Below are 18,845 nucleotides of genomic sequence, written 5' to 3' on the forward strand. Positions count from 1 at the left end.
TCTGAAATAATTTCTTTCATTACTTCTGAAATAATTTCTTTCATTACTTCTGAAATAATTTCTTTCATTACTTCTGAAATAATTGAATTCATTACTTCTGAAATAATTGCTTTCATCAATTCTGGATTTGTTTCTTTCATTAATGCTGAAATTATTTCTTTCATTAATGTTGAACTTATTTCTTTCATTACTTCCGAAATAATTTCTTTCATTACTTCTGAAATAATTGCTTTCATCAATTCTGGATTTGTTTCTTTCATTAATGCTGAAATTATTTTTTTCATTAATGCTGAAATTATTTTTTTCATTAATGCTGAAATTATTTGTTTTATTAATGCTGGAATTATTTGTTTTATTAATGCTGGAATTATTTCTTTCAATGATTCTGAAATTATTTCTTTCAATGATTCTGAAATTATTTCTTTCAATGATTCTGAAATTATATCTCATTAATTCTGGAATTGTCTTTCATTAATTTTATTATTATCTCTTTCATTAATTTTATTATTATCTCTTTCATTAATTTTATTATTATCTCTTTCATTAATGCTGAAATTATTCCTTTCATTAATGCTGAAATTATTCCTTTCATTAATGCTGAAATTATTCCTTTCATTAATGCTGAAATTATTCCTTCCAGTTATTGTTTTAAACTTCTTTAAACTCCTATGGGAGCCGTAATAAAATAACGGGGATTGCTTTCGTTAATGCTGGAATTATCTCTTTCCTTAAGGAATTATCTCTTTTCTTAAGGAATTATCTCTTTCATTAATGCTGGAATTACCTCCTTCATTAATGCTGGAATTATCTCTTTCCTTAAGGAATTATCTCTTTTCTTAAGGAATTATCTCTTTCATTAATGCTGGAATTACCTCCTTCATTAATGCTGGAATTATCTCTTTCATTAATGCTGGAATTATCTCTTTCCTTAAGGAATTATCTCTTTCATTAATGCTGGAATTATCTCTTTCCTTAAGGAATTATCTCTTTCCTTAAGGAATTATCTCTTTCCTTAAGGAATTATCTCTTTCATTAATGCTGAAATTATCTCTTTCATTACTGCTGAAATTATCTCTTTCATTAATGCTGGAATTATCTCTTTCATTAATGCTGGAATTATCTCTTTCATTAATGCTGGAATTATCTATTTCAATAATGCTGGAATTACCTCTTTCATTAATGCTGGAATTATCTCTTTCCTTAAGGAATTATCTCTTTCCTTAAGGAATTATCTCTTTTCTTAAGGAATTATCTCTTTCATTAATGCTGGAATTACCTCTTTCATTAATGCTGGAATTATCTCTTTCCTTAAGGAATTATCTCTTTCCTTAAGGAATTATCTCTTTTCTTAAGGAATTATCTCTTTCATTAATGCTAGAATTACCTCTTTCATTAATGCTGGAATTATCTCTTTCATTAATGCTGGAATTACCTCTTTCATTAATGCTGGAACTACCTCTTTCATTAATGCTGGAATTACCTCTTTTATTAATGCTGGAATTACCTCTTTTATTAATGCTGGAATTATCTCTCTCATTAATGCTGGAATTATCTCTTTCCTTAAGGAATTATCTCTTTCATAAATGCTGGAATTATTTCTTTCCTTAAGGAATTATCTCTCTCATTAATGCTGGAATTATCTCTTTCCTTAAGGAATTACCTCTTTCATTAATGCTGGAATTATCTCTTTCATTAATGCTGGAATTACCTCTTTCATTAATGCTGGAACTACCTCTTTCATTAATGCTGGAATTACCTCTTTTATTAATGCTGGAATTACCTCTTTTATTAATGCTGGAATTATCTCTTTCCTTAAGGAATTATCTCTTTCATAAATGCTGGAATTATTTCTTTCCTTAAGGAATTATCTCTCTCATTAATGCTGGAATTATCTCTTTCCTTAAGGAATTACCTCTTTCATTAATGCTGGAATTATTTCTTTCCTTAAGGAATTATCTCTTTCATTAATGCTGGAATTACCTCTTTCATTAATGCTGGAATTACCTCTTTCATTAATGCTGGAATTACCTCTTTCATTAATGCTGGAATTATCTCTTTCCTTAAGGAATTATCTCTTTCATTAATGCTGAAATTATCTCTTTCATTAATGCTGGAATTATCTCTTTCATTAATGCTGGAATTATCTCTTTCGTTAATGCTGGAATTATCTCTTTCATTAATGCTGGAATAATTTCTTTCGTTAATGCTGGAATTATCTCTTTCATTAATGCTGGAATTATCTCTTTCATTAATGCTGGAATTATCTCTTTCCTTATGCTGGAATTACCTCTTTCATTAATGCTGGAATTATCTCTTTCCTTAAGGAATTATCTCTTTCATTAATGCTGAAATTATCTCTTTCATTAATTTCGGAATTACCTCATATCGATGCTGAAATTATTCCTTTCAGTTATTGTTTTAAACTTCTTTAAACTCCTATGGGAGCCGTAATGAAATAACGGGGATTGCGCCGACATTTCAACGCGTCACGTGATCTTGCGAACACCGAAGGCTTCCGCACGAAGCTCGTGACATCACTAAAGAAGGTCAACTCACCTATAGTAATTCAACATAGCAGGCCGACCGTATGCGCCATCTTTACCCTTTTTTAGGGAGACGGGGGGGTTGGATGATGCTTACGTGATCAACCACCCTTTATGAAGATATGAAATATTCTTGATTACCTGTTATTCCGTCGCGAAAAAACGAAAAAAACCTTTCGATAGTTAGAGCACCTGAACTAACATTCTCCCCATTAATAAGTCCCCTAAAGAGCCACTTTAGTGATCTCTAATTGTTTCACGGATCCTTCAAGTGCTCTGGAAATGTGTCCGGTCAGCTTAAGTGCTCTGGAACTGTGCTAGATATCATTCAAGTGATTCGTAATTATGCCACGGATCACTTAAGTAATCTGGGAATGTTCCGCGGGTAACTTGAGTGATGTAGAACCGCAATGGGGACAGCTTGAGTGCTCTAAAACTGTGCCACATGTCACTCAAGGGATCTCTAAAATGTGTCACGGATCGCTTAAGTGTTCTGGAACTGTGTTGCGGTTTATTTAACTGATCTTTGAATGGGAAAGTGGTCTTTGAGGCCTACTTCAGTGATCTGAAAATGTACCACGGGCCACTTAAATGCTCTGGAATTGTGCCACGAGTCCTTTAAACGATTTGAAAATATGCCGCTTAGTTCATTTTTACAAAATAAGGTTTGGGGGGGGGGGGCAAGCCACGTCAGATAACCTTCAGGGCCACATTTTCGGGTCACGGGTTTACCATATATGACATAAAGAGTGGGTCTCAATGAATTTCTTAAAGAGAAATTTCGAGTTCTTCAAATAGCATTGAAATTAATAGAAATCGATTACAATAACGTATAAAGGTTTTTCCTCTCGAAATTTTAATTTTTTTCTTCATAATGTTTTTTACATTAAAAAAAAAATTTCTTCTTCTGGGGGGGGGGCGCACGAGTTTCCCCCTCCTCCGCCTGCGTACGTTTCTGATCCCACTAGTATGCGTTAGGAGGTGGGGGGGGCAGTGCTGACGAAATTTTACTGGCAAGGGGGAGGGGTCAGAGTTTTGCTGACGGGGGAAAGGGGTCAAAAATGGCTAAAAATTTGCTGACGTAATATTTGAACTCCTAACTTGCTGAATTGGATAGACTCGTGGTTAAGAGATAGGTCACCGCGGGTTATGATAAACGGGATTATGGTGAACTCTGATTGGACAGGCGTCGCCAGTGGAGTTCCACAAGGAAGTGTCCTTGGCCGACTACTTTTTTCAATTTTTATCGATAAACTCAGAGTATCGATGGTGTTGTTAGCAAATTCTCCGACAACGTGATTCTAATGGGGGGGGGGTAGTCGGAGTCGGGAATCAAAGCGATAGGGAGTTGCCCCAAACCTACTTAAACAGAAATGGGACATGGGCAAATGAATGGAGCATGGCGTTTAGCATTGACTAGTGCATGGTCGTTCGCTTTGGTTTCTCTTACGAGTTGAATGGTGCCACCATCCCGGATGCAACTAGGGTCACTGATTCGGGAATTCTCATTGACGAGAGACGGTTTAGGTCTTCTGGACATTGTTCAGCGGTGGTCGAAAAATCGAATGGAATGCTCGATTTCATTTTCAAAAAGGTCTCTTCGCGTTCTCCGAAAGTCATTCTTCCGCTTTTCCGAGGCCTAGTTCGTCCTGGACTGTAGTATGATGCTGCAAGGGTTTGGATACCATACCTACAGAGGGACATAGACTTGGTTGAAGGAGTGCAGAAAAGAGCTACGGCTGTCCTTGTTGGCACACGGGGCTTGAGTTATGAAGAGAGACTCCATTTTTTGTTATATGTTTACATTGGATGGGCGGTGTGATCAAATTTTGTTCAAAATGTTTTCAACGGTATGGATAGGATGGACCATGAATAATTAATACGCCGTCAATCGACTGCTTTGACCAGGGGACACCAGTATCGATTGGTAACTTACAATTCTAGTTAGTTGTGTCGCGGGGAATTTTTCTGTAATGGGGAGTTTGTTGATAAGTGGAATAGCTTACCTCCGGAGGTAGTGAATTCTAACAAAATTGGCAAATAGATTAAAAATGAAAACGATAAACATGTTGAGGTAAATCGAGAAGCTATCCATACTTAGAGAATAAGGCAACCATAAATATTTTCTGTGGGCATTGTATAATATTTTATCATGTACATATACGTAGTTTTTAGTTTTTATAATTGCATTTTTTTAATTAGGATTTGGCTGCTTTACTTTAGAAATATACGGCATCCATATTTGTTATCGACATCTTTTTCTCAACAGGTATTTCGCCTGTTGTGGCCTTGTACTTATATTGGTATAAGTTCCTGAGCTGTGTCAACATCTCCATAGATAAGATATAGGGGTAGATATAGATAGATCTTTTATATGAGAGTGTGTCTTACGTTTCGAGAAAGCAGGATGTCACTAAAAAAACCGCGTAATCCTCAAATCACGGAACACCTTTGGAATCGATGGATGACCGTACTATACATATCAAATCCGTTCCATACTCCGAAAGATATAAACACGAAATTGGCCGTTTGCAATTTTTAAAAATGCGTGCTTCATTTCTTATGAAGAATTAGAAATAGATTCGATCATTTGATCACCTGCATAGTCCGTGGTAGAAACGGCAGTAAAGGATAACAGGAAGAAACGGGTTTTTAAGTAAAGAAAAAAAATATATTACTTTTTTTGTGTTTTCAACACGGGGGAGCTGAATTTCCGTGGATTAGTACCATTACGCCACTGATGTTGGCCATAAAAAAAAAAAAGTTTTTGATATATACCTGCAAGCACAAGAGATTTGACAACGTCTGGAGCAATGGCATGTAAGTTGTTTTCTTTTTCACTTGAAATTAAATAGGAAATAGTCTTAACTTGATAATTATCAAGATTTAATTTGTGAAACGCATTACCGAAACATGCTAACTGTCGGGTGATGTTTTACGTGTTATTACAACCAATTTTAGCGAAGGAAACCCAATATATGATAAATTTCCTTCACCGGTATTGTTTTAACGCGTATAAGGCAGGACTGGACAAATCTCACGAAGAAACCTAAACGCTAGAAGAAAATTTCAGGTGCCAAAAAATTTTTTTTACCCGAAGAAAAAGATCCAAAATCATGCTCCTTTTGACAATAGCGATGCTCTTTCATGTTGGCAGATATGCTACTATGAATTCCAAACATTATGTGCTGCTCTCTGCCTGCAATTTTGTAACCAAAAGAAAATTTTAGGCACCAATTTTTCAGTCGCCATGGCGATCTGTGGTGCCTCGGATTTATCCAGCCTTAGTATAAGGAGCCCCTCTTTTCGGCCAAAAATCGGGTCCCAAAACTAAGGAAACTATAAAAGTTTTACAAAAGAAACTTTTATATTGTAATCCTGGCCTTATTTACATGGATAGATAGATATTAACAAATTACTCAATTTCTTGAAGTTTACGATGAAAGCGAATCCAATAACTATAATTGACTAGTTGATGACTTGATGTAGCTAATTGTGGTATTTCAGATGAGAGTGATAAAGGATTTAATGGTTTCCATGATGTGTGTGAATAATAAATATCTTTGATGGCAAATTTTATGCACAAATAATAAGGGAGGTTTCTTATACACGAGCAGGTTCGTTACTATCTAGGGCAACTGGAAGGGGGGGGGGGGGGGATCAAGAGCCGAATAGGGGCCACTTAAATTTGTTTTACTCATTTGGCATAATAACCCTTTCAGAGCCCCCCCCCACCAAGAAATCACGTTGTAATAACCCTGTGCACGTAGGTACCTTACTTATACACCAGAGGTCTTCAACCTTTTCCTAGTCGCGAGCACTGCCTGTACCCATCATCAAAAGAAGAGCGTGCCTACGGCAAGTTTGACGTACGAAACCATGAGATCAGGATGATTTTGATCCTTGAATATAATTTGTACTAGGTTTTTCTAATTGATGTAACGTTGATCAAGTGCTCGCGAGAACGAAATAGGACACGAGCATCGAGCGCTCTGGGCGCTTCAGGGAGCAACCGTGGTGCTCGCGAGCAACGGGTTGAAGATGCCTGTTATACACGATACGGTAATTAAGAATCCCGTGATGAATTCCACATTCCCCACACACACACACACACATTCCCAGAGAAGGATTTTAATATAAGTTCGGAGAATCGTATATATACGTTCTCACTTCGTTATTGTAGCGTGATATGAATTTCGTGCAAATTATTATTGGGTCATCCTTTCCAGTGCTCGAAGATGTCGGCAGAGTTATCGGGGACTTGGGATCGCTTCCTGTAATAGACAGCGCTTCTTCGTTCGTCGTCAATACTTTACTACGGGAATCGTCGCTCGACATCAGTTTGTTGACTCTGTTGCTGAATTTCTTGTCCGTGCAAAAATATGGACCTTCGCACACTGCGACTACTTTCAAAGATGAATACGATTATATCGTAGGTAAGTTTTTTTAATACTTAAAATTTCAATTCAATTCAATTCGCCGACAATAGCCCCAGCAAATCGTCTAGGGACAATTTACTGCCGAATCCATTTCGGGGGGGGGGCTGATGCGGGTTTTTTATTGTTTATGAAAAATATTTACAAAAGCAAGACAAAAAAAATACATGCATGATATATACAGTCAAACCTCGTTAGTGCGTCACCCGGTTAACACGTCACTCCGCTTACCGGATCACTTTTTGAAGTTCCAATTATCCTGAAGCAGGAATTGGTATAGCTATGGCTTACTCCGTTTAATGAGTCACTCCGCTTATCAACTCATATTTTTGCTCTCCCAAGAGTGACTCATTAACGAGGTTTGACTGTGCATTATATACATAAAGATATCATGCAGCTATGTAAACCGACATTTTTCATTTTTATTCACATCCATTCAAATTTGTCCCTGGGGTCTCTTGGGCCGTGACGTGGTCGCTCCCTTATTGTTCTGTCTGTCGTGTTGCCACCTGTGCTGCCAGTCTGCTGGATCTTCTCGTAGGCTGCTCTGGTCTAGTCGTCTGGTGGCCTGTGTCTGTCCTTCTCCTGTGCAGTTTCTCGATGCCCTCTTGTTCAAGGTAGCGCACGAGATTCTCAAGTGTTCGTGATTCTTTTTCGAGCCGGCTCATCCTCCTAAATCACTCCTTTACCAGCTCTTGCCTTGGTTTGATTAGGTGGAAGTCTTTTGTGTAAGGACAACTGGTGGCATAGTGGAGTGGTGTGCCGACTTCTCCGCATATGCATTTGTTGTTGTTGGATATTTTAAACCTCTCAAGGTAGCTGGGGAATGGTCAAAGAAAATGGCTTTCTCTCGTGACCATCCCACAGCCCTCCATCCAACTCGAGGCAGAACATCATGAATCAGTCTGCCTGGGTGTTCAGGGTCGTCCCAGTCCTCCTGCCACATTTGTAATAAGTGGCTTTTGAGAAGTCTTTTGGCATGGGAAGGGGGGAAGCTTAATTGGTCTCGTGCTCTGAACAGATTTAGTGGTTTTCTTAGCTAGCTTATCCACCGACCCGTTGCCATGGATACCTGAATGACCTCGCACCCAGTGCAGGCTGCCACTGCCTGACCACCAACAGAAATGTTGGTGGTCAGGCAGTGGCGGATCTGTCTGGCATTGTGGTGTCGCGTGAGCGGGTCTCTTATCGCTTCCAGGCTAGCTCTGCTATCCGTGTAGATCCTTATTCTCTCCTCGGTTTTTATGTCTTGGTTTTGTAGCCAGTTTGAGGGCCCACAGCTCTGCTTGGAAGACACTGCAACCGTCCTGCAGCCTCGCGGCTCATTGATTGGTAGTTATTCCATCAGTCAGCCATATAAGGGCTGTTGCTGTGCCGTCCGCCGTTTGGGAGCACTCTGTGTAAATTACTTAAAATGAAAAGAGTTCTTTATAAAAGAGAAATTTTCACTAGACTGTACAATCATAGACATAGAGTAGAGCATAGTTTCCCAACTTTTTTTATCCCACCCCGCCCCCTCCCCTTCTCCACAAAATTTTTTTCTCCCATCGCCCCCAACGAAATCTAACCCATAGAATCCTATGTTATACCCGTAGCTTCTACCGCCCCCTGGAACTTTCCATCACCCCCGAGGGGGGCGTTAACGCCCACGTTGGGAATCACTGAAGCAGAGGGTGATTCCATATAATTCCTCTTACTGCTATTTAGTGCCAAACCGTTGATCGTAGAGGCATACTTCAAATTAGAAAAAGGAACTAAATAGACTTTTTTTGGTTGACCTCAGGGTGTCCGTATGAAAAGTTAATTTTTTTTAATAACTATACCACCACTTGCAACATGAATGACGTATGTGAGTTCTGCATGTTATAAACTCTTGAAGCGTCTACACAAGACAGGGGATTAGGGGCAGCTTGCTGAATTGGATAGAGTCGTGGTTATGTCACAACGGGCGTCGGAGAAGATCAAACTCGTGATGCTTGGCTTGAGCTTCATGTAAAAATTCTGATTTGTGAATACATATTATGGTGTGCTCGAATGCATGCCAAAAAATACTGAGGTGGGGGCTTGTTCTCACCCATGGCTCATAACAGTCTCTAATGTAAAAAGTTTTGCAATATTCGTTTAAAGGAAAACGAGTTGTGTTTTAATTCGAGAAATAAATGACATCAAATACTTGTTTCTCGGATGAAAATCAATACTCTTGATTCTCTACCTACTGTAATGATTAATATCCAATCATAGACGGCCCCTAGTCTCCATTATACCACATAGTCTTTGTTATCGAATCGTAAAACCTATTTATGCAAGCACGTAAAAAAAAAATCAAACTAGAATAACCTTTGTTCTTTCTTTTCACTAAAAACCCAGGTTTCCACTTTTGGCGAACTTGCATTTAGGGAGGAAAAAATATATTTTATTGAAGGGAGAAAGGAATGCGCCGCGAGAACAAAAACATTAAAAAGGTTGAAGTAAAAAAACGTCCAAGAGCTCTGTAATGAAATCCACTCGTTCCTTTCCGCACATTCGTAGAATTCATATCTAAAAAAAGCCTTTATTATTACAGTATCAATTATCTATTTTTATGGAAATTCATTTCAAATAGTTTATTGATTATTATTTTTTTTCAACGAAAGAATAAATTTTAATTCTGTAATATTTTTTTCTAACGCTTCCGCAACAAAGTGGGCGCAGGCTCTGCAGGTTCGGCTGTAGCAAACCGTCTCTCCGAAAACAAAAGCGTGGACGTGTTGTTGTTGGAAGCCGGTGGGGTTCCGCCGATTCTCAGTGAGGTACCGCTACTAGGGATCTTGCTCTTGGGTTCGGATGCCGATTGGAATTATCGGACTGTCCCACAAAAGTATACTGGAGCTGGACTGAAAGAAAGGGTAAGAAATTCCTTTATAAAGTTTGCAATAGAAAAATGTTAATGTGCTAGCCTCAAATCAAAAGTTCAATTACCGTAAGCTGGGGTTACTTGGGCCTTGGAGAGGGTTACTTGAACTTAAGACAAATTTTTTTTTTTACAAATCAGTCATGGGGCTGCTGCATAGGCGAGATAGACTTGGAAGTCTGAGGGGGGGAGGCTAATGATGATGATATCAATTCATCTGTACATGTATGCATTAGATCAGTCGACTTCACCTCTGATGCTGGGGGTGCCCCACGCCACCCAGTATCTCCGCCCATGGCTTGCTGTTATGCAAATAATGAGTAGTTCAACTGCATATATAGAATTATACGTTTGGTTCGAAAAAACGTAGAATGTTAGAAAAATATTCCAAAAGTAGTAAAAATTGAGTTATCAACATAATTAATGTTTTAAGGCTACCTTTTCCTTTGACAAGAAATATACAAAAATGTACTCTTTTTGGGTCCAAGTAACCCCAGTTTACGGTATTTCTAAAAATTTGAAACATAACAGAAAGTACTCCGAACGATTGATTACTACGTACATGTGGGGTTTTGGGGGGATTAAAGGTCTTATTCTACGACCAAGGTAAATCACTCGGAGGAGGAAGTTGCTTGAACGCCTTGCTGTTCGTCAGAGGGAACAAGAAGAACTATGACGATTGGGTCTACAAGTACGGTGCCGAAGGATGGAGTTACGATGAAGTCTTGCCTTACTTTAAAAAACTCGAAAGCCTGGATCCGAAAGATAAGAATTTCGCGGACAATCACGGGGGTAAGATTTTTCATTATTTTATACTTATCACAAATTATTATTGTCAAGGATTCAGGTTGAATATCCTTGCGATGGAAATTTTTAAACATATTCATGCGTTCCCAAAATTTCTTATTTTAAATCTTTGTGACTCTTGAGAGAAACTAAATGCAGGGTGTTTCAAAAAGAGTCACCCGATTTGAAATGCGTATATTACGAAAAATATTGAACATAGACACTTAAGATTAATTTCATATTTCATGGCTAATCATAAAGTTCCTTAACAAACCAAATTAAAAGTTGAGAAGACACCAACGAATAAGGCAAATACACAAAAAATAATAAAAGTCCTAATGCATTTCAACACCAATGGGTGCCGTCTTCAGAGGAAAAATTTAACCACTAGTCTCGCTGACCGAGTTTCCCACTTGGGTTGAATACCAAATCTTTACGCTCGGTTGCTCAGCGGAAGAAGTACGTCTGTTCACTTCAAACGTCGTGGTCAGAATGCATTTCAACACCAATGGGTGTTGAAATGCATTAGGACTTTTGTGTATTTGCCTTATTCGTTGGTGTCTTCTCAATATTCTGGGGCAAAGTTGATCAACTCTTCTACAAATTAAAGGTTCTCAATATGTCCACCTTGGGATGCACATCATATGTCTGTACGGTAGTCAAATTCGTCCCAAACTTTTGCGAGCATGTTTGCATCCACTGCTTCCACGGCTGCTGTTATATGAGTATCTTCAGTTCGGCTAATGTAGCTGGAAGGAAAGGCACATAAACGTAGTCTTTTATAAATCCCCACAAGAAGAAATCGCGCACTGTGAGGTCCGGCGATCTTTGGGGCCAGTGATGTTTAACTGAATCGTCAGGTCCCGTACGGCCGATCCCTCGTTTAGGAATGTGATTGTTGAAAAATTCTCGAGCGTACGAGCTCCAGTATGGTGTTGCCCCGTCCTGCTGGAAAATGAAGTCATCCGAATCGGTTTCTAACTGTGGGGAAAAGACAATATTGATAAACACTGAAGCGGCGGCCGAAGGAAGAGCGTTAACGCTACCTGTCGGCAACTGCGTGAAACTCGAGATTTCCCTCTTTCTACCTATACATTATTCGATCAAAACGGATTAAAAGCTGAATAGTCATGATTTTTTTTTTTTAAATCGGATGATTCTTTTTGAAACACCTTGTATATCACTGACCTTTTTCTTACACGCATGTAGGCGAAGGATATCATGGATTGCACGGGCCTATTACATCTTCTCAGCCCAAATATGATCCTGAAGTTAGAAGAGCAGCCATTGAAGCGGCCAAAGAGCTTAATTACCCAATCGTCGACGTTAACGGGGACTCACAGATAGGTACGTAATTCTTTTTCTTAACCCCTAGTCTGCTGCTGGGATATCAAAACGGCAGCGTAACAGAAAATTTACCCTTTCTTTCGGTTGCTTGATGTGAAAGATAGATGGCACTCAAACTCATACCCTGAAACCTGGCCGGGGTTACACAATAAACGTTTCATGAAAGTTCTTTTATAAAACTTGAAAGATTCAACCAATGAGAGTATCGGTTATTGAAGCAATATAACCATTGGACTTATTAGTTGTTTTTCAAGTTCTATAAAAACACTTTTACAGTAAAATCCTGGCCTAAGGCGGACACAGTATGAGACGGAAACCTGTCTTTGGCCGGTATTACACACTATAAACGTTTGATAACATCCCTTTTATAAAACAAAAAATCCAACCAATGAAGCTCATACGTTACATTACAGCAAATGCAACCGATAACATTATTGGTTGAATTTTTTCAAATTTTATAAAAGGACTTCTAGAAAACTTTTATAGTGTAATCCCGGCCTTAGACGAAATCGAGAAAAAAAATGATCCTTTCATTTATTAATGCTTTTATGTGCACTTTTATAAAACAGAAACCTGTCTAAGGCCGGTATTACACTATAAAAGTTTTCTCAAAGTCATTTTATAAAACTTGAAAAATTCAACCAATAAGATTATCGGTTGCATTTGCTCGAATGTAACCTATGAGCTTTATTGGTTGGATTTTTTGAGTTTTATAAAAGGGATTTCATCAAACTTTTGTAGTGTAATACCGGCCTAAAATTGAATGTTACTTCAGCCTCCTGACGTTCCGTTTCGTATAGCTTTCACTGTACACTGAAGTGCCAAAAGTTTATGGGATACCTCTTAATATTGCTGCACTTCGCCGGATAAAATGAGGTCCCACACGATATTAATAGGTATCCCATGACTTTTGGCACTTCAGCACTGAAGTCATGGGATACCTCTTAATATCGTGGGGGTTTCTCCTTTTACTCGGCACTCGAAGTCCAGCAATAATAAGAGGTATCCCATGATGGCACTTCAGTGTAGATATGTGGCTGCAAATGGAATCAAATGCTCCACCGCTCACTTTACAAGACGGGGGAGTACAATTGTCTCATGGAGCCCCAGAACTCTGCAAGGCTTTTTGAATCGTATTCCAATCCTAGAAGGTTTCCTGCTCTGAGGGTCGATTAGTTCATCTTTTGACAAGTCAGCATCTTCAATGCAGATTATATCGGATAGAAAAGGATTACGGATCCATGTTTCTCTACTTAAGAGTTCAAGACGAAAATTTTGCATCCACAAAACTGGACACAGGGCAAACAGGCCTTGATCATTCTCCCCGCCAAAAGTTTTATTGGGCATTTTTATAGTACAACGAATACTTCAGTTGCAGAAACTGCTGCATCCCACAAAGCGTAATTTTTTTTTTTGTACAGTCAACATTGTGTATGCATAAGCAGTTAACTCTAGATCAATGGCTCTCAACCTGTGAAAGCCTGCCCTTGTTGATTTTTTTTTTTTTTTTTTTTTTTTTTGTGAGTGGAAGGCCCGGTCATACACGCGACTAATAGGAAATAAACGGGGAACAACTCACGGGGTCCGGTTTGACTGATGTCAGGTTCCAGTACCGGGCCGCAGCCCACTGGTTGAGAAACACTTTTTTTAGATGCATATTTCAGCAGAAGTTGTTTAAAATAAAAGGAAAAAGAAAAGAGTAAATATTTATGTATAAAAAAAAAATATGTATATAACTTATATATATAATCGAATCCCGTTATAACGAACTCCAAGAGACCGGACAAATCGCTTCGTTATAAAGGAATTTGTGATTTTGTTTTGCATTGTTCCTATATAAACTTATGTGGAGGATTAGAAAAGTGTTCGCTAAAACGAAATTTTCGTAATATCGGTATTCGTTAAAACGGGATTCAACTGTGGTTTGTTTTTTCCCCTCATTTTCACGTTTCTACAGTGCAAAAAAAAACTAAAATTAGTTTATAACGAGACATTCGTTATAACGACAATTTTCCCTCTGATTGTGAACTGCCTCGTTATTACGGACTTTCATTACATCTACAAATTTTTCCTCTGAACAGGTTTTTACCCGCTTCTGGCTACTATCAGAGATGGCCGAAGGAGCAGCACTGCCAAGGGTTACTTGGCCACTGCGGATGACCGAGAAAATCTGGACATAGTGAAACACGCCTTCGTCACAAAAGTATGTTGTTATTGCAAATAAGGATATGCTTTTCTTATTATTTCATTTTGTTTTTCACACTATGCTTATTTTCTAGTTTGAAAATTTCAGTAAATTTTTTTAATCTGTGTGAATAATTGGTGATACTGTATTTTACCAATAAGTTTTCCCAATTGCAATATTTACTATTCCATGAAATTATTATTTCTGTATTTGACAGTTCTGCGGATTATTTCTCCTGGCGTTAACTCTTTGAACTAATGTAATTTTTTTTTTTTTTTTCAAAATATTACAATGATTGGATGTGCTGATCGTTTTCAGATAATCTTTGAGGGCAACCGTGCAACAGGAGTGCAATTTTCTTATCCTGATGAAACAGGCAAGCAGTACACGATAAAAGCTCGACAAGAGGTAATAGTAAGCGCCGGAGCAATCAACACTCCCAAACTGCTGATGCTTTCTGGAATAGGACCTCGCGAAGAGCTCGAAAAACACAACGTGAGTCTAATTTAACTTATCTACTCTATAATATAAAATCACAAACTCGAAAAGGGCCTGTTGCTAAGCAACCGAGTGACGGAAGTGGGGGAAGTTTTTGAGTGACGGAAATCTGTTACGTTTTTGTGTTACGGAAGTCGGTTACGATTTTGGGTCAAGTATTCATTTAACTCTAGCACATATTGGGACACATTTGACCCATCGGGACCATGTTATGTGCATGTACCGAGAGGCTCCTACATCCTACAGCAGGGCCCTTAGGCTGGAATTTAGATGGCGAGCCCCCAAACCAGCTTTTCAGGGCCCCTCTGTGGTTAATTTATAGTGTGCAAAAACAAACAGTGATAAGAATCGTTCTGGTCCTATCAGCCCTGCCCTTGTGGGGGGGGGGGGTCATGCCGAGAGGTATGTATATGTATAATATACATATAACAACAGTGCTCCCAACACACAGGGTCGGGGTATCCGGGGGGGGGGATTGTACGTATACCTTCATGGGCCGCTGTATGCCTCTAGGGGCGGGACAGCAATATATATGATTGATATACCTTCATGGGAAAGTTAAAAGTTTTCATTTCCAGGAGCCCTTGATGGATCTCATTGTTTTCTTGCTGCTTTAACGTTGAAAAATTTGCGATAGCGAAAGCACAAGATATATCCAGTCTGGGGGCTCCAAAAAATTTCGGTCACGGGTAGTTGCGTGGGTGGTCCTGGATTTTATTCGTTGGTAAAACGAATACAAATGAAAATTTTTCATGGCATTCGCACCGGGGGATGACCGACAAGCTTCCAAGTCGGGGCCCCGTGTTTACAGGTTTCATTTTGGGGGCCCTGGATGAATCTCATTCTTTTCTGTTGTAGAATTTGCAACAGCGGAAGCCCGAGATAAAGCCAGTCTGGGGCCCCACCAAAAGTATGCGAATTGGTGTCCCGGGTAATTGGTTGAGGCCCTCGATTTTATTCGTTGGTAAAATGAATACAAATGAAAATGTTTCATGGCACTCGCAGGGGGGATGACAGACAAGCTTCCAAGTCAGGCGCCCCATGTTTACAGGTTTCATTTTGGGGGCCCTGGATGAATATGATTCTTTTTGTTTTTTAACATTATACAATTTGCAATAGCGGAAGACCTAGATAAATCCAGTCTGGATTCCCCACTAAAAATCTGCGTATTGTGCACCATCGTATTGTGGACTCTGCACCATCATTAAAGACCATTGATTTGTGGAATCAACGAATTTAAATGGGTCGCACATCCACCGAAGAAGACGAGTTCAATTCGCCGACAATAGCCCCGGCAAATCGTCTAGGGACAATTTACTGCCGAATCCCTTTCGGGGGGGGGGCTAATGCGGTTTTTCATTGTTTATGAAAAAATATTTACAAAGTAAGACAAAAAATATGTACATGATATATACATAAAGATCACATGCCGCTATGTAAACCGATATTTTTTTCCTTTATGCACAACCATTCATAGCCCTGATCACAATTTGTCCCGAGGGTCTCTTGGGCCGTGACTTGGTCGCTCACTGTGCCGTGTGGCTGCCTGTGCTGCCAGTCTGCTGGATCTGCTCGTAGGCTGCTCTGATCTAGTTGTGTGGTTGCCTATGTCTATTCTCCTCTTGTGGAGTTTTTCAATGCCCTCTTTTTCGAGGTAGCGCACGAGATTCTCAAGAGTTCGTGATTCTTTTTCGAGCCGGCTCATCCTCCTAAACCACTCCTTCACCAGCGCTTGCCTTGGTTTGATCAGGTGGAAGGCTTTTGTGTAAGGGCAGCTGGTGGCATAGTGGAGTCGTGTGCCGACTTCTCCGCACATACATTTGTTGTTGTTGTTAGATATTTTGAATCTCTCGAGGTAGCTGGGGAATGGTCCATGACCAGTGAAGAAAATGACTTTCTCTCGGGACCATCCCACAGCCCTCCATCCGACTCGAGGTAGGATATCGTGAATCAGTCTGCCTGGGTGTTCAGGTTCGTCCCAGTCCTCCTGCCACATTTTTAATAAGTGAGAAGAAGACGAGTGTCGTCTTCAGTGGATGAAATGAGGTTTAGGCCGCCACACCCTGGAAATCATTGGAAAAAGTCCATGGTGTCTTCATGGAAAATCGCAGACTGAAGGTGCTTGAAACAATTGATGTTGTGAACATTTCAATAGAATATCCATAATATTCTCCATGACAAATTGGAAATAAAAAAGCTTTGTGCAAGATGGGTGCCACGATTGCTGACCGTTGATCAGACATTTCAAAAGAAAATTTGTTGGTATATATATTGGCTCGTATACCCAGAAGACTTTTGGTGTCTATTTTTGACCGTGGGTGAAACATTGATTCATCACCATACACCAGAGTCAAAACACAGTCAAAAGCAGTAGAAAAGTGTGTTGAAACTCACCAAAAACACGGCGAAGGTTGTTTTATCTGCTGGAAAAGCGATGGCTACATTTTCTGGGATTCTCAAGACATCAAAATTGACTACTTCCAGATAGGTCAGACAGTACTAATTGAAGAACATTATGCTATACACTTCTGGAAAATTTAAAAAAAAAAAGCTGTGCATATGGAACGGCTAAGACTGACGCACAAGAACAACCCTTTTTCACCAAGCCAATGCACAATCTCGCACCGAATCTCTCGTCCACTGAATTCTACGATAAAGCTCCCAATATTGAAACCCGGTGAGAATTTATCTGACGGCATAAGGAAATTTGAACATCATTGAAGAAAAGCATGTGGGGCGTCAAAGGAGACTATGATGAAAAACAAAATAAACTGAAGAGCCAAAAAAACTGGTACAGCCATGCATATGCAAATAAAGAGATATGGAACCAATCAGAGTACGGCGCTGCGGTCGGCAACGTCTATATAACACAACAAGTGTCTGGCATGGTTGTTAGATCGGTTACTGCTGCTACAATGGCAGGTTATCGAGATTTAAGTGAGTTTGAACGAGATGTTATAGTCAGCGCACGAGAGATGGGACATAGCATCTCCGAGGTAGCGATGAAATTTGGATTTTCACGCACGACCATTTCACGAGTGTACCGTGAATATCGGGAATCCGGTAAAAAATTAAATCTACGACATCGCTGCGGCCGGAAAAAGATCATGCAAGAACGGGACCAACGACGACTGACGAGAATCATTAAACGTGACAGACGTGCAACCCTTCCGCAAATTACTGCAGATTTCAATTCTGGGCCATCAAGTGTCAGCGTGCGAACCATTCCACGAAACATCATCGATATGGGCTTTCGGAGCCGAAAGCCCACTCGTGTACCCTTGATGACTGCACGACACAAAGCTTTACGCCTCGCCTGGGCCCGACAACACCGACATTGGACTGTTGAGGACTGGAAACACGTTGCCTGGTCTGACGAGTCTCGGTTCCAATTGCTTCGAGCTGATGGACGTGTACGGGTATGGAGACAACCTCATGAATCCATGGACCCTACATGTCAACAGGGGACTGTTCAAGCTGGTGGAGGCTCTGTGATGGTATGGGGCATGTGCAGTTGGCGTGATATGGGACCCCTGATACGTCTAGATACGACTCTGACAGGTACGTAAGCATCCTGTCTGATCACCTGCACCCATTCATGTCCATTGTGCATTTTGACGGACTTGGACAATTTCAGCAGGACAATGCGACACCCCACACGTACAGAATTGCTACAAAGTGGCTCCAGGAACACTCTTCTGACTTTAGACACTTCCGCTAGCCACCTAAATCCCCAGACATTAACATTATTGAACATATCTGGGATGCCCTGCAACGTGCTGTTCAGAAGAGATCTCTACCCCCTCTTACTCCTACGGATTTATGGACAGCCCTGCAGGATTCATGGTGTCAATTACCTCCAGCACTACTTCAGACATTAGTCGAGTCCATGCCACGTCGTGTTGCGGCACTTCTGCGTGCTCGCGGGGGCCTTACACGATATTAGGCAGGTGGACCAGTTTTTTTGGCTCTTCAGTGTATATATACAGTCGAATCTCGTTTTAACGAATACCGTTAAATCAAAAATCTCGTTTTAACGAACACTTTTCTAACCCCCCCCCCAGATAAGTTTACATAGGAACATAGGGACAATTTTAAATAACCTGGAACTCCTTTATAACGAAATTTCGTTATAACGAAGTGATTTCTACGGTCTCTTG

General features: G+C 39.8%; 1 protein-coding gene across 1 annotated transcript in view; it reads left to right on the forward strand.

Moving 5' to 3' along the window:
- The first annotated feature begins 5,250 nt into the window (after positions 1-5,250).
- Positions 5,251-18,845, forward strand: part of LOC149071498 (uncharacterized) — a 37,897-nt gene continuing 24,302 nt past the window's right edge. Inside the window, exons 1-7 of the mRNA XM_089247987.1 lie at positions 5,251-5,363; positions 6,773-6,979; positions 9,662-9,864; positions 10,457-10,661; positions 11,865-12,002; positions 14,084-14,205; positions 14,506-14,682. Coding sequence (XP_089104113.1) covers positions 5,357-5,363; positions 6,773-6,979; positions 9,662-9,864; positions 10,457-10,661; positions 11,865-12,002; positions 14,084-14,205; positions 14,506-14,682 — 1,059 coding nt within the window. The 5' untranslated portion in view covers positions 5,251-5,356. The remainder of the gene's footprint in view (positions 5,364-6,772; positions 6,980-9,661; positions 9,865-10,456; positions 10,662-11,864; positions 12,003-14,083; positions 14,206-14,505; positions 14,683-18,845) is intronic.

This window comes from Pholcus phalangioides, unplaced genomic scaffold (assembly GCF_987345545.1).
Source record: "Pholcus phalangioides strain wild (caught in Gottingen) unplaced genomic scaffold, Ppha-v1.0 ptg000018l_1, whole genome shotgun sequence".
Taxonomy (NCBI): domain Eukaryota; kingdom Metazoa; phylum Arthropoda; class Arachnida; order Araneae; family Pholcidae; genus Pholcus; species Pholcus phalangioides.